The sequence below is a fragment of the Neopelma chrysocephalum genome, unplaced genomic scaffold (assembly GCF_003984885.1).
Source record: "Neopelma chrysocephalum unplaced genomic scaffold, ASM398488v2 Primary Assembly neopelma1_70, whole genome shotgun sequence".
Classification (NCBI taxonomy): Eukaryota; Metazoa; Chordata; class Aves; order Passeriformes; family Pipridae; genus Neopelma; species Neopelma chrysocephalum.
In genome coordinates, this window is record NW_020897730.1 from 9,538,260 (window position 1) to 9,553,875 (window position 15,616).

General features: G+C 49.7%; 2 protein-coding genes across 2 annotated transcripts in view; one reads left to right on the forward strand and one right to left on the reverse strand.

Annotated features, from left to right (window-relative positions):
* Nucleotides 1-15,616, reverse strand: part of YEATS2 (YEATS domain containing 2) — a 69,605-nt gene that overhangs the window by 405 nt on the left and 53,584 nt on the right. The window lies entirely within an intron of this gene.
* Nucleotides 1,076-15,610, forward strand: MAP6D1 (MAP6 domain containing 1). Its single transcript, XM_027686245.1, has 3 exons — nucleotides 1,076-2,075; nucleotides 12,716-12,833; nucleotides 15,486-15,610. Exons 1-3 carry the CDS (start codon nucleotides 1,570-1,572, stop codon nucleotides 15,561-15,563), a joined length of 702 nt encoding a protein of 233 aa, XP_027542046.1. The 5' UTR covers nucleotides 1,076-1,569; the 3' UTR covers nucleotides 15,564-15,610.

Here is a 15,616-nt window from a genome sequence, read left to right on the forward strand (position 1 = left end):
GAACTTGTGAGGGCGAGGGGGTGGTGATGAAATCAAAGCTGCTAGTAGCATTGACAAGTGCCAAAACACATATTTGGAACAACAGGGTCATCTGCGAAGGAATTGCTTCTTATCCTTTGATGACTGTGTTTCAGAGAGAGGCCAAACACGCAAGGAGAGGTTCTGCCCCAGCCCATACCCACATTTCTAGCCTTTCTCCCCGCCAGGAGCAAGTGCAAATCTGAACTGAGGTGCTAATACACTACAGATACAGTACTGCTCAGCTGAAACAAGGCAGTAGATCTTAACCTTCTCAAGTTCCACTGCATAACTATTTTCTTAATAATGTTTCATAGAATAGAATGTTTGGTTTGGGTTGGAAGGGACCTTAAAGATAGTCTAGTTCCAACACCCCTACAGTGGGCAGGGAACCGTCCACTAGACCAGGTTGCTCAAAGCCGCATCCAATGCTAAATGTTTCCAGAGATGGAACAGCCACAGATCTTCTGGGCAACCTGTTGCCAGTGCCTCACCACCCTCACAGGGAAGAATGTCTTCTTGATATCTAATCTAAACTGTCCCTCTTCCAGTTTAAAGCCATTACACCTATCTTATCAGATAATCAGCTGTAACTAGAGTAGATGATTTTCTAACAGGAGGGATCTCAGTTTATCTGCATTCTTCACTTCTAAAGCCTTATATTTCATAGTTTGGTGACCCTCTGGGAGATTCAGCTTCCTCTGTAATAATACACTGAATGGGGAATTGTGGAGGAGCATTATGGCCCGTAGCCACTTATTACATAAGATGTAAAATTTCAAAAGCCCGGCTTATCCTCGATGTAATTCCGTCAGTTTCACTGTTTTGTGCCAGGACTGTTTGGTTTTGAACCTGAATGTACAAAAGGAAAGCTGTAATTTGCAGTCTCTGGCAAACAGGAAAGGACGTGGGCCCTATATTAAGATACATAATAGAAGCTTGGATTTTGGTCAATAGGAGGTATTTTAAAAGGGGTTAAACTGTTAATGTAAATGGAGGGAGGGGGATTAAGAGAGGTGGGGTTTTGCACGCAGCTATTGGAAACTAACACTGCAAGGCTGCTGTTTCTCATCCAGATCACTTATTTTTTGAACGCCAGGTTTCGTATACGCACACTTTCTCTAATCATGAGTAGTGACGGCTGCCTCGAGGGTATAATTGAGCAGCACCAACCATCTACAGCGGAGCAGCGCTCCTCGCCTGGCCGGTGCCCGTGACTGGGCGCGCTTCGGCGCTCCCGGGCACAGAGCGGCTCCCGAAGCAGCGGCACAGACAGCGGCAGTCGGCGGCGCACGGGCAGAGCGGGTCCCCCCGGGGGCCGCAGGGTCCGGTCCCGGCCGCGTTCCCTCCCCCGCCGCTGCACGGGGCTCCCACCGGCAGCCGGGTCACGTGTGCGGGCCGTAATCCCGGCGAGGGGGTGTCGTTACCGGGGAAGGGGGCGGCGGGAGGAGGGGCTGCCGCCGATGAGGGCTGAAGCCGGGAGCGCGGCCGGCTGCGGGCGCCGGAGCCGCGGGCGCCGCTGCGGGCGAGGCGGGGGCTGCGGCCGCGGCCATGGCCTGGCCCTGCATCAGCCGGGTGTGCTGCCTGGCCCGCTTCTGGAGCCAGCTGGACAAGTCCGACCTCTCCGTGCCGCTCACCATCCACAACTACTCGGACATCGAGGAGCAGGAGGACGGGCCGCCCCAGCGCGGCGGGCCCCCCTCGCGGGGCAGCGCTCGCCCGCCGGTCCCGGCGCGCCGCCCGCGGGATCCCGCCGCCGCCGCCGGGAAGCCGAGCGGCCGCAGGAAGGGCCGGGCGGCCGCCGCCGGAGAGCCCTTCGCGGCGGAGACCCAGTACCGGCAGGACTTCAGAGCGTGGCCCCTCCCGAGGAGGGACGCCTTCCCCTGGGTCAGCGCCAGTAGCGGCGGCGGCGGCGGGAGGGACGGGGCCGCCCCCCAGCCCGCCCCGGGACGCGCCGCCTGCGCCTTGCCCGGCGGCGGCGGGAGAACGGCAGTCGACGGCCCCGAGCAGCTCCGGCCGCGCTCGCAGGCGGACGGCGGCCACACCACCTCCTACAGGTAACCGGGCCCGGCGGCCGCCCCGAGCCGGGGCTGCTCCTGCCGCGGGTGGGGACGCTCCTCCGCAGCGCGGGGATGCCGGCGGGCGGAACCGCCACCGAGGGGAGGGGGACGGGGGCTGCCGCCTCGCCGGCGGGCTCAGCCTCTCGCCGAAGCCGCCTTTGCTTTTGGAAGTGCGGTCCTTTAAAGTGTCGCTTGTGCCTCGGGCAGGTGCCTGGCCCCGGCGGCCCCTGTGCGTGCCGGGGCAGCGGAGCCGTCCCCGGGCGCGCCGCCGCCCGGCCCGCGCTCGGGGAGAGGAGGGAGCACGCCGGGGGGATCCATGATTGCATCCCTGGCGCAGCAGCGCGCTACCCACCCGCTGCCGGGAGACTCGGCACCTCCGACAGCCAGAGCTGCCCGCCACCCGTCCATGCCCAACAGCCGCACTGAGCTGCGTTCCCCGAATCCCTCGGTGCCATCATCGCTTTCCCTTTAAAACTCCTGGAATGCGACATTCATGGCGAGCCAAATTACAGCCTTAAAAGATTAGTCAGAGAAGAAGACATTTTCGGGATGTATCCCCTATGTCATCTAATGGGTAATGGAAAAAACTGTCACAAACCACCTGTCTCAGTCTTTAAAAATTACTAAGTGACTTATGTTATCGATGCCTTCCTTTCTCTCTGAACAGCCTGACTGATTACAGATGCTTATTTCCTGAAACAAACAGTCAGGTGGGATGCACCTAAATTCAAGTCTTGTTCTTACTGACTCTCCCCATGGGAGGAGAGGGTATTTCAGCTTCTACAAGGCTGCTGTTGAATATTGTATCAGTTTCATGCTGTTACCACATGCTTCCTCATAATGATGTTTGGCAGATTTTAATATACCTATGAGGTATATTAATAGAGTAATTATTTTTATTCCAATAGATTCTCAAGTATTTAGACTCTTATTACCTATTATGTATCTAGGAGACATTTCTCTTCATCACTGCAATTTATTAGATTATGTATCGCAGTGGTTTTAAGACAAACTGGGAGCCCTGGGGGATATTGCTTATCCCACTCCTCCTCACACAGGCAGCTGTCCTGCTTCCATGTGTGGTGAACATGCAGACTTAGGAAGGATAACTGCAGTGCTTGAATTTGTGCGCTATTTTCTCCTTTTCCACGTCTCCCCGGACGATCACAGAGTGATTATTATTCTTAAGCCAAAACACACTTCAATTTGAAAACAGCACAGGAATTACTTCAGAGAAACCTGCCTAGAACAAGACTAGCAAGGTTCACGTCTCAGAAACACACCCATCTCCACCTTTTTGTTGAAGCCTCCCCCTGCTTCTTCAGCCTGACCCCAGCGGAAGGCTGCATTAGCCTGCATTAGAGCTGCAGCTGGCCTACAGCTGTTTGAATGCTCAGCAAAGTCACTTCTCAAACCTTCCTTCCCTCTGACTTCTCTGTTCTTACACAGGGCTCTCAGCTACTATTATCAAAGAACAAGAAGTTTACAGATCACACGACAAATTACTGGCTAGGACAACATACCAACATGGAAATCAAAACCAGTTTTACAAAAAGTAAGACTTCAAGTTAGTTAAGGAACTCCTCACTGCTGAAAGGAGGAGGAATGCAGGACAAGGATGGAGGCACAAGCCAGGGCAGCCACACCAGAACAAAGTTCTCATGTAAAACCTTTAAGCTGTTTGAATACACAGTACACAACTGATACAGACAGGACTATGTAAATCAAGCCACTTTTGCCTTATTCCAGTAATTCCCATGGTTTCTTTGGATTATCACCTAGTACAACATTGCATTTAAGAAGTCCCTGTACCACTGAGCACACAGGAGTCACAACAAGCAGCAGGAGAAAAGTTCACAATAGCTTCACGGGTTGCAAGAGTCTACTTTCATTTATATTTGTCTCTTTTTGTTTTTTAAAGAAAGACTAAGCAGGTACTTGGCAGAGTTACTCATTTTCAGTTACACTTGGGGCACTTCGTTTGTATTTGGTAGCTTCAGTCATGGCAAAGCCCCAGGAGCAGTGCCACAGTCTGAATTGGGAAGGGGTGATCACAGCAACCCCACCTTTGGTGAGCTGAGCACTCACAACCACAAGGACATTTCCACTAACACCATTACAGTTCACTCCTTTCCTTACTTTATTTTCCAAAGGCAGCACTGCAGTCTGCAAACACTTACCTTCAGGTAGTAGCTGAACAGCACCATTAAGGATTGATCTTCTTCATCTTCCTCTCTGACAAAGACTAGAAGGACCCTCCTTGTTTACTAAACTGTCCCTCGGTGGCCATACACAACTCCACTACGTTCTGGCAACAGGGACCTGCCCCACGTCTTGTAAGCTGCACCCACCCACAGGTGAGAAGGCAGAAGGAAAGTCAGATCACCTGCGGTAGATGCAGAGTAGGGGGCATTTCTCTAACTAGGGGCAGCTTTGTCCTGAGGAGAAGGTTGGTGAGCCACATGATGTCTTTAGGGAGGGTGAGAAAAGGGAGAGTGTCCTGCAGAGACATGCAGGCAAGGACCTGCAGGTAGATGGTTAGAGAGGAGCAAAGGTATGGAAAACACACACATTTTTGGTAAGACACTCATTTCCTTGCTAGGGAGAACCTTGGGGAGATTCCCCCTTTTCTGCTGTTGCAGGAGTATCAGCCCATCCCTATAGCCCAGCCCTGGGGACTGGGCTCTCTGTATGGGGAGCTGTGTCTACCCTCACAAGAAATGGGTGATTTGAGTCCTTTGTGCTCCGGGTCCTTCAGCAGCTCTGTGCCCAGCCAGGTCAGGCACACTCCAGGAGGCTCTTCCTGGCAGGATCAGCTCCTGCAATGTGGACACTGCTGGTCAGCAGCCTCCAGCTGTACTGTGTGACTGTGTCAGGTCTCAGCAGCTGGCTGGGCTTGTTTAGTGTGAAAGAGAGGGCAAGGCAAGGCATTGAACAGGACATGCAGAAAAGCTGGCGTTGATACATGGTCCACTCAATGCTTTTAATGGCAGTAGTGGTTTTCTTGCTTGACTCTGTAAGATGCTGGGGTTTTCTTTTTTAGGTTCTGTGGTTTGTTTTTTTTTATTTAATTCAGGAATTTTGACGGCATGACAACAGCCTATTGTGTTTGTTTCTGTGAAGCACCCAAGGGTAGTGGTGAGTCGCCTGTAACATGCAGCACCATTTGATGTGCTTTTGTGCATCAGTGCTCTGCTCCTGTGAGACTTCATTCTGCATGCTGCTTTTAGTTCAGAAGGAAACTCAGCTGCATACAAAACTGTCTGTACATGGTTAAGCCAGTAAGCCTGACCTGGCATTTCCCAGCACAAAATAAACCCATGGGATCAATGTCCAAGACCGAGGGCATCTTTCTATGACCAGGATAAAGGGCAGGGGGTAGTGGAAGAATACCTGTACCGCTGAGGAAGCAAAGACTTTTGATTTTGAAATAATAACTCTGAATAAAAGGTGGAAGGACAGCACAGCTGCCTGGCCTACAAACTACTACACTACGTCCCCCGATCTTTGGGACAGCTTCCTGATCCCTCCCGTCCCTGGATTTTGGCTGGAGTTCTGCAGGGGCTGAATGAAGTCAAACCCCAAGGGGCTGCATGGTGGGTGCTCAGGCACACAGGCCGAGGCAGATTGATACAAGCTGCACTTGAAAGGCTAAAATGGGATGTGCTCCAACTATGAAAAGATCCCAGGGACTGCTGCAGAGGGTTGCAGTAGATTATACCTTACTGACGTTGGAGGAGGCAGAAGAAAGTGCTGAGTGGCCCCTCTGCACCTTCCCAAGTGTTTGTCCTTTGGCATTATGGAAGTGACTTCTCCCTTCAGCAGTAAGTTGCAGGTGCTGTGTACTTTTGGCTTTGCACACAAGTAATTGTAGTACTAGGTCTTGATTGCATTTAGCAGACATTCTAGAAATAGAGAAGTGCTTTACTTAGCTCTCTTAAAAGAGGATGAGAGAAGCTGATGCTGTCAGCAGGTATCTGCAGCTGGCTCTGTTCTCTGGATGTCATTTTCTTACCTTGTTACAAATCAACAGGGATAAGGCACAACCTCCCTGCCAGGGCCGGTATTGCTGGGAGGAGAATCCTGTTCAATGCTCAGCTACACTATAGGTCGCTTCAGACTTCAGTTTTTCCTTCAGTAACCTGCCAGCTTTTGGAAAGCACTTCAAATGTGTAAAGGAAAATGTTGCACCAGAGTTGCGAGGGATTGTTTTGCCTGTTCTTCCCCCACCCATTGGCTTTGCTTGTATTGGCACTCAGGGAACTGGGAGGATGACTGCAAATTTCTGCACATGTACACAATGCCAGCCCCGAGCACAGCCTGATCTCTGCAGCTGGGGTTTCCACAGGACAGGTGTTCTGAGCAGGCAGGAGAGTCAAGAGCACCCAGCTTGTTCACAGGTGGGAGGCACAGCAGTAAAGCAGACCAAACTGGGCCCCAGAGATCAAGCAATTTTGTTCTGATGAGAAGAAACCTCATAAAGAGGTAGGGGGAAAGGTGTCTGATGTGCCATTGCTAATGATTTTTTGGAATAGTGGGGTGGAAGAAGCCCCAGCAAACTGAATTCCCACTTTCTTGCATGAGAACTCAACACGTGCCATTCACTGTGACCATGGAACAGACATCACCCCACCAGAAGAGACACTGCAGAACGAAGGGGAATGATGCTTTTCCCCATAGCTATGGATGCAGTCACAGAACATCTTATTTGGCTGTCTGTCCTATTCATTCGCCTTCAAGTAGTGCTTGTGCAGAGAAACAAGGTGACCTGTGGTGACTGCTTCACAATTAAAAGCATCTTATTTCAGCTGTACAGAAAACAAAGAAAATACCTATGCTTGTGTTCAGTAATGTATGGGATCAAAGCACACACCTGAGCCAGCAGGGTTAATAGTACTGCGTTATGAGGAGCTCCATCCTTGATCCAGCAAGATCTTTAAATGCATGCTTATCCTCAATAATAGCAGTAAAGCTTTTATAATCAAGGCTTACAGTTATCTTTACATTCTTAAGTGTCTTGCTGCTTGGGGAAATTAATACTGAAGCCCCGATTTTTACGCTATTTAACAAGAAAGCTTACTTGGTGCAGGCATTGGGATGGATCCAGAGGGGCTCACTGTGCACTGCATAGCCTGGGTGGGGAAGGGAGGGCTTGGAGGGGGACAGAGGCATGTGAGGGGAGAGCTGGGAATAGAGACTCGAGATGGGGTCTGTTGTGCAAAGTATGCTGCAGAACTGAAATGGGGAAGATTCAAAGCTGTTGCATAAAGCAGGAGGAACTTCCTCCCCTCAGTGTACCCTCAACCTTAAGTTAGAGAAAAAGGGGAAAGAATGGAAAGTGGGATAATGACAGAAGTCAAGACCCTCAGACCTACCCACACACCCCCATTCACACAGCTCCAATAAGAGGGAAGCAGCTGCCCATCCTATCAGACCACTGTCAGTACTCCTTCCTTAGGCATCTGTTTGTGAGCAGAGCAACCTCCTAAAACTCACCCTAAGACAACAGTTTGAGGCTTAAGGTTTTGTCTGGTCCTTTCAGTCCAGTCTTTTGCTGTTGCTTCTTTCCTGTGAGTTATGAGCAGCTCCAAGTACCGCCTGATCTTCCTGCAGGTGAGAGCTGAGACAGGTGTCTTCTGCTTTCCTCCTCTATAATTCCTGTGTGCTGGTCTCTACCTGTCTGCTATGTCTTTTCTCTACCCCTCTATTTTTTAACCTCCATCTGCCTTTTCTTTCCCCCTATCTGTCCTCATGTTGGGCTCTTTGGCTGGGTAGGAGAATGGGCACAGTCTGCTCCTGTGTCCAAGGATTGGAAGGGCCTCCAGCACCCCACCAGTGTCTGCCACAGCTCAGAGTAGAAGCAGTTTAATGGCTCAGTTATCCAGGAAGGCTTCTGGCTTTGTCCATCACACAGAGCTCTCACCACTGCAACCATGACTCGTGACATTTGCAATCCTCCATTTGCCAGGAGATGCCACAGCATCCTCCCTGGCCTAGGGGGGTCTTTGCCAACAAGCAGACTCAGCCTGTCCTCTGGGAGAGCACCACTGGCCACACAGCTCTGCCTGGGCAAACCAGCTCCATGGCCCTGCCAGGAACCTGCAAGGAGCTGTGTCACACACAGGGAGACATTTCACCCCACACCTTCTGCCCAAACCCCTTGCACACCAGTCTGGCTTCCCCAACAGACATCTAGAGTAGTGTGTACTTCGAGAAGAAAATAACAGAGACTCCCAAGCTGTGCACACAACTTTCCTCCTGAAGGAAACATTGGAGAAATGTTCATTGTGCTGTTCAGTTCTCACTGGTGTATTGGGTATGAGAAGGGATAAGACACTGAAAGAATGAGCACATACTAGCTCAGGCAGCGTAGCTTCGAGTTATGGTCAGCTATACAGAATGAGCCTTTTTCTCCATTTCTTAAATAAGAAATGGGATTGTAATGCAGTGGCTCAGAACTGCCAGGGATAATTAATCATGGAAAGCAAGCAGTGACATAAAGATGAAGTACTAAAATGACAACTGTGATGGCATTGTTGGTGTATGATCAGGCAAAGGAATAGTATCAATGCTGAAGATAAATCTGTATGGAAACAGCAGCTCCAGCATTGCAAACAGCATGGTCGGTGTTTCCATTTTCTGCCTCCCCATGCCCACCAGAAGAGTCCTCCATCTCTGTGAAGTTAGAAACATTTCTAAGTTAGATTTTCACTAGGTCAGTGAAATAAAAAGGATTTTGCAGGCAGCTTTCTCTGCAGGGCCAGAAAACATTTGTGGAGCACATGAAATGGGAAGAGCTGGAGGCAGCACTTAGGCCCAGTCACTACATGGTTCGCAGCACCCAGCAGCTTGAGCTGCAGCAGCACTGTGTCTGGAAAGAACAGAAGGACCAATCCCAAATCCATCATTCCCAAATAATGCCCTGAAGTTTGCAAGGCCACAGGGCGAATCATGGTGGGGCTTCCCCCCTGCCTGGGCTGTTAGCCAGTCTTGTTCACCAGGGGAGGGAGATGGCACCCAACTACCAGCTCTTGTCAAAGCTGGGCTTCATCATTACCCTCTGGTAATTAATAGTCCAGTGCTTTTTTTTGTTTCTAGCCTATACATTAGCTGTACTCCCAGGGGGGTTAAACTGTCCCAGCAGGCCACTGGCTTCCCTCTCCACACTGCACAGATCCAAACCTTCCCCTCCAGACACATCCCCACACATTACAAAAACCATGCCTTTCCTTGGGTTCTGTTAACCAATTTTGAGAAAGAGCAAAGAAACAAATGACAAAGCATTGATTTATATTAGGAAAGCAGCTCCACAAGGGGCAACCACCTGCAAAAAGCCGCTTCTTAATTCTTCCTAGAGTGAGTCGGAGGTACAGAAACAGCAGTACAATAAAAGCAGCCCTTCCCTTTTGATCCATACTGTTTTAAATCTTGCATGCTACTCAGGAGGCCTTTTTCTTTCACAACCTCAGTGCTTTAGTACTTAGAAGTACCACTGGATCATTTCTATATATGGAGATCAAAAATCTCACCTCCAGGTTGTAATAGTGGAGGACAAAACAGAACCTAAAGGGAGCCTGGACACTGAGATATGGCCTAGAGACTACTTTCCCTCAACTTCAGGTCCTTGCAGAGCCAAAGTAACCTGACAACTGCTGCTGTCTAGGGACAGGGAGAGGAGGAGGGGTACAGCAGGAAGGATGAAGGTGACCATGTCCAGCAGCAAGAGTCAGTCTTGCATGTTCATCCCCAGCAGCAGCTGGATGTCACATCACACAAGGGTACAAGGGAGAAGGAAGAGCGTCACTAATCTTGACACTTGACATCTTAAACTAAGCAACATTAAAAACAGGTCATTCCTCTTCCCCAGGCTTGGAGTAGCTCATGCATTTCAACTCCACTCATGACTCCAAGACCAATTTCTAGTCAAGTCATCAAACTGGTATTTGGGCTCATGTTCCTTCTGACTCTTGGCTGTACAGCTGGAGGTGAGAGCCTGTATCCTGCAAGCTGAAGGGCAGAGCAGATTTAGTTAGCTGCACTTTCTGTATCAAAGGTTACGATATTAATTTCTTGTTTTAAGTACCCCAGCTCCCAGAGGAGATATATTGTCTATGTTGTGCCCAGCCCTTCTCTGTGGCTCCAAGTCCTGGGTTTACCCAGTGGGAAATCCTAAACCAAGATTGGAAATGCTGCTGTGGGTCTGGGCCGTGACTATATCTGACCTCACATTTCTGATTCTGTGGCTGAAGGCAGAGCATTTCCTCCATGCATGTAGGTGCCTCAAAAATAGTTTTGAGTGTCCAGGGTGAGAGGAGAATGGTTTGGCTTCCAGCCAAAATGAGGGTCCTGTGATCCAAAAGGGCTGTGCTTGGGGGTCTGCCAAATCAGCAAATGATCTGCTATAAAGCAGTGAGACAGAGCTGGCTGCACAGACAGGCAGCACAGTCATTCATTGCAAGCTGAGGACACACTCTATTGCAGTGAGACCAGTCAGCACGAGGTTGAATGGTTAGGTATCAATGCCACCAGCATTCCTGAGGAAATTGGGCTTTATGTGGAGTGGCAGGTTCCAGTTCCTAGAAACTGCTGGGATGTAATTGATGGTTTTGTACCACTTTGCTGGTATTTTGCCCAGTAGCTCTGTGTCCTCCCTCTGGCTGTGCAGCAGAGCAGAGCTCAGATTGAACATTCACACACATCTGGGATTCCCCGCTGAAAGGTTGCCTTCTTGGGGCATCACTTGGCCAAAATCACCTTTCTGCAAAGGTGCTCCCTGACCCTGAGGTATTAGAGCAGCAGGAACCCCACTACCAGCTCCGGGAGAGCTGCACGGGCACTCACCTGCTGCCTGAGCAGGCCCGAACAGCAAGGTGCAGAGAAGGGAGAAGGTGGCTGCTCAGGACAGTGAGAGCAAACTGATTATAAACAAGATTTGCAATGCACATGGACAGCCCTGACAGAGGCCTGGCTTTGCTTTTCGACAGCAGGAAGCTCTTCCATAGAGCAATACCCGTTACTGACTGAGTGGATTTAAGAACTTGCTCCACCCTCACTCAAGCTGACAAACTGTTGTCAGCCCCAGCAGCAGGTTCCTGCCCCTTTCCTTGTGCCTGCACCTGTACTCATCCATCCTGGCAGGAGGCTGCTACCAGCAGCTAACTTGGTCAAGAAAGAGATATTTAATTTTTTGGAATTAATTTTGTTAGCATGCTGGTTTCTCACTGGCTTAGATACAGTCCAGGGTTGTACCCTGTATCTACAAATCAGCAAAGAAATGAGGCAGCATTTTAAGGCTGAGTCTATTATTAGAAATAAAACATAAACCAGGCAGTGGTTATATTGCTTCGGTGATATACTGAAAGGATCACGTCCAAACTACACATTCTAAAATAATACTACACACTCACGCACTTTAAAATAAGATTTTTAAAAGGAGAATTTGCATCTACTATCAAAATAGCAAACAGCATGCTTGGGATAAAGGAAAAACAGAAAGGCTGTGATCAAAGCTAAACTGGACACATTAAAACACAGCCTGTTTCCCTTCCTGGGCACTAAGGACTCAGTCTTATCCCTTGATCTTGTGTATAAGCAGATAGTAAAATGCAGATATTATTGAAGTATGCCAGGGTATGAACATAAAACTGTCACATCTCGGTTAGTCACCTCTTCCTTTGCTACAGAAACTGCCTGTTGGTTGCCAGAGATACATACACAAACAGAGCAGACTCCTGTCTTCTCCTGAGAGAAATGAGCCAGCTCAGCTGGCTGCTACTGCAGCATTCAGGGAGTCCTAATGGAGAGGCATCAGTGAGGTCTGTCTGTGACAAGGGGTACAGAGAAGCAGGGGAAAGGCTGCAGAAGGGACCTGGCAGCCAAGCTGAGCCAGACCCTGCCATGCTGTTCTTTGGTGCTCTTGAAACATGGTCTGCCCCTTTCTCAGTGCAGTCTCTGCACCCATTTCTCAGATGGCACTTGGCTGACTAATCCTCGGAGCAGTGATGCCTTCTCAGACATCACCATGCAGATTTAAAGCAGTTGCGCCCCCTGAAGGAAAATCATCTGCGGAAGCATCTGCCAGCTGAGATGGTGTCTCCCTTTGGATGCATTTCAGACTGGGCTGCCACAGCTGTGCAGCACAGCACACATTGGCAAACCTGCCTCCTGTTGAGAGCCAGAGCCAAGGAAGGGAACACCAGCACACTCTCTCCACATGGGAGGGCCAGGCACCAGACCAAGGGGTTTACATAGTAATTGGCCAATGAGCTGGACAATGTTTTACATTTTAAGTGGTCAATGGGCCTTCGTGCAAAAAGTCTTTTTTGACTTTTTCTTATCCAGGAGGGAAGCGCCAAGCACTGCCAGGAGAGAGCACATTTTGCAGGAATGAAAGGAGAGTTAAGTCAGGCCAGCCAGTTAGCCCAGTCTGTGCCCTGTTGCACCTTTCATCATGGGCTTTGTGAGAGAGGCAGGCCTCTCACTCAGTGCTTTTATTCTCAGTATGCCTTAGACAAGTTCAATCTTATGAACTGATTACAACCAGCCTTGCCTTCTGGCTTTGCAACCACTCTGAGCAGAAGCACCCAGTGAATATATTGTGTTTTATGGGTTCTTCTGTCTTGACAATCTCATTTCAGACAAGAGTATCGCCCATGGACTGGAGCCAAACCATCCAAGCCTATAAAGACAAAACAAGGCTTCATTATGCCAGAAGACCATTTTGTTCAAGAGACAAGCTACAAGGCAGACTTTAAGGTAATTAACAGTTTTTAAAAATCCTAAAGTCAATGAGAGTAAAGCCCAAAGTGTACACATCAGGAACTACTCATTTTTTAGCAGTGGTGTGTATAGCCATGTCCTCACTGACCCCTCTTTCATCACTGCCCATTAGGTAATGTGGCCATCCCTTGTCTTCAGAGATATGTGCTAGACAATGTCATACTGTAACTGGTCATCATTCAACCCATAATTCAATCCCTCAGGTGGATACCTTATGTACAAGGTGTGTGTGTGCCATCCCCTCTCTGTGTGCAAGGTGCAATCAACACCCTCTGCCCTTGGAGAAGTCAATGGGCACCAGCACTAGGGCTGCAGTGTGAGATTCAGCCTCTGGTACCAACATCAACCACGGGCACAGGTGTTTGCATGGGAACCTTTGCAGATCCCTGCCTGAGGGACAGCACACACCCAGGCAGGGCAAAACTCCCCCGTGCTGTTGGGGGCGGAGGCTGCCCCTACTACCAACACCAAGGAGGACACAGCTGTGGTAAGCAGCCAAGCTGCACAGCTCTTGGGCCTCTGAGACTTCCTTGGGATCTTCCTGCGAGTTTCTACAACCCTCTATACCAGTGAAGATAATTTTCTTGTTCATGAAATACATGTGTTACTGAAAATCCCATGAGGGAATGTTCTCTCTGTACTCAGCATTTTCTCTGGCAGGGCCCCACACCTCCCCATCCCCACAAGGAAGGACAGTGCACACTGACAAGGCTCTGGTTTAGCTGCTTTTTGCATTAGACCACCAAGGAGAGCAGCACCTCACAGCTGACTGCAGAATTGGTTCAGAGGCTGCACTGAGTGATTCAGAAAGCAGAGATGGGGCCAGGGCTGAACTCCCCAGCCACAGTGTGCTGTGCTGTTAGAGGTAATAGCAGCTACTCCAGGGCCACACGTAAAAAGTAAATCTTTGCCTTGGAGGAGACAAGGAAGAAGTGTTTAATCAGCAGACAGTCAAGTGCCTCCTCCACAGAGGATTGCCAGCACACTGCTGCGACAAGGCACACGATGGGTATATCCAGCTCTGCTGCAAGTGGGACAGTGACCTCAGGCAAAACAGAATTTGCAAACCTCACCAAAATTTCCTCCTTGCTCTAAATAGTCTGGGCTGCTTACTGAGGTGCAGCAATGAGGATAGAGGGTATTTAACCCTTAAACCTTGTATTTTGATGCTTGTGAATTTAATTTTTCTTTTTGACCCTAGAGGGGTCAAAATACAGTGTCTTCCTATTTGGCAGATAGGATGCAAACGAGAGGGTCCTAGATGAACCCCTCGGAATCCCTATCCCAGTTCTCAAGGAAAGGAAAGGAAGACTGGAATCTCAGACACAAACACTTGCCACCCAGGACACTGCACTCTGGACCACGCAGCAAAGGTCTCGTGTCCTGGAGCCCCAGGGTACAGCCCCTCTCACAGACAGCATGAGAAAGGTGTAGTCAGGAACAAAGATGGTGCCAAAGAGCCACCAGTTCAAAGAGAAGCCAGACTGTCTCTGGTTCACACTTGACTATTTGGACTTTCCCTCTGGCCTGAAAGCCCTGGCTTTGCCAGACATATGAGAGTCAGGTTTACATTCTGTCCTGACAACCTACAGGGAAATGGCTCTCCCCAGCTGCTGAGCTGTGCACAGGCTGTTTGTGACATCTCATTTGTTCCTCAGTGTGTCAGATGCATCCCCAGAGGAACGGAAAAATCAGAACAATGAAATAATAACAACAAGATCAATAGCTTTCCCTTTTTCCCTATACTCTCTTTTCTTGCGGTCTCGCTCTTCTTTCTCTGCTTGGATGGTGCCCATCAGCATACCCAGCAGAGCTTTCCACCCTTTCATGTTTTATGGCCAGATTCACACAGAGTCCTGGGCTGGATGCACATCTATGGCCAGTGCTGTTTCAAAACCTTTGGGTTTTCAGCATTAAGGATGACAGAAGCATCCAGGTGTCCTTCATGCTTCAGTACAACCAAAACAGATACATATTGCATGTAATTATGACTCCACAGACACTAGAGAGAACTTATCTCTGCCTTTCCTTCCTCCATCCTTATCTGAGTCCTTGAAGTTTCACAGCCTGGCATGGCCTGTTCTCCTTTGGGTACTCCAGGTCTGCACCTCTGTTCACATCAGACGTAGATCATAGCCCCATAAAGCATTACAATGGAACATTTTGATGGAGTCCAGATGGCATTCTCCAAAAGGCTAAGGACCAGACACACACCACTGTAATTCCTCTCACTTAAAATCCAGCACCAGGCCAGCAGTGAGTTTGTTGTGATGTTTGTAGAGTATTTGCCAGCAGGGCTCGGTGAAGAGGCAGCTCCTCATCTTGCAGAAGCTGGCTCCAGCCAAGGCCTGCCCAGCCATGGTTATCCCCATCACACCACACACCTCCAAGTCCAAGGGCTGGGTTACAACTAAACCCCTCCTCACTGGCACAGCATCACAGCTGCCTCGAATCACCCTCCATGCCAAGGCCAGTCTCACTGATGCCCAGCCAAGAGATAACACTTGTTGGTAGTGGCACATTACAGGGAGAGCAGATAGATCCTCATAGCACTCCAGATCTCTTGGACTTTCTAGACAGTTGTACTCTGTGTCACACTAACATTTCTCTCTCCCCTCACCCCACTAGATCCCAGAGGTGAAGACCAGGTTCTCCCCCAACCCTTCTGCTGTTTTCCAAGCGCCATCGCGGATCCTCAATGTTTGAACCTGGACCCTCCTCGCACCCAGGCAGCTTAAACGCAGCGTTTCTGTTAAGAT

What these genes read in the sequence shown, in the direction of transcription:
- MAP6D1 (XM_027686245.1), top strand. Translation starts at nt 1,570, where the DNA reads ATGGCCTGGCCCTGCATCAGCCGGGTGTGCTGCCTGGCCCGCTTCTGG. An exon ending in GGCCACACCACCTCCTACAG is followed by an intron (nt 2,076 to 12,715) that starts GTAACCGGGCCC and finishes ATCTCATTTCAG; the next exon opens with ACAAGAGTATCGCCCATGGA. An exon ending in GCTACAAGGCAGACTTTAAG is followed by an intron (nt 12,834 to 15,485) that starts GTAATTAACAGT and finishes TCACCCCACTAG; the next exon opens with ATCCCAGAGGTGAAGACCAG.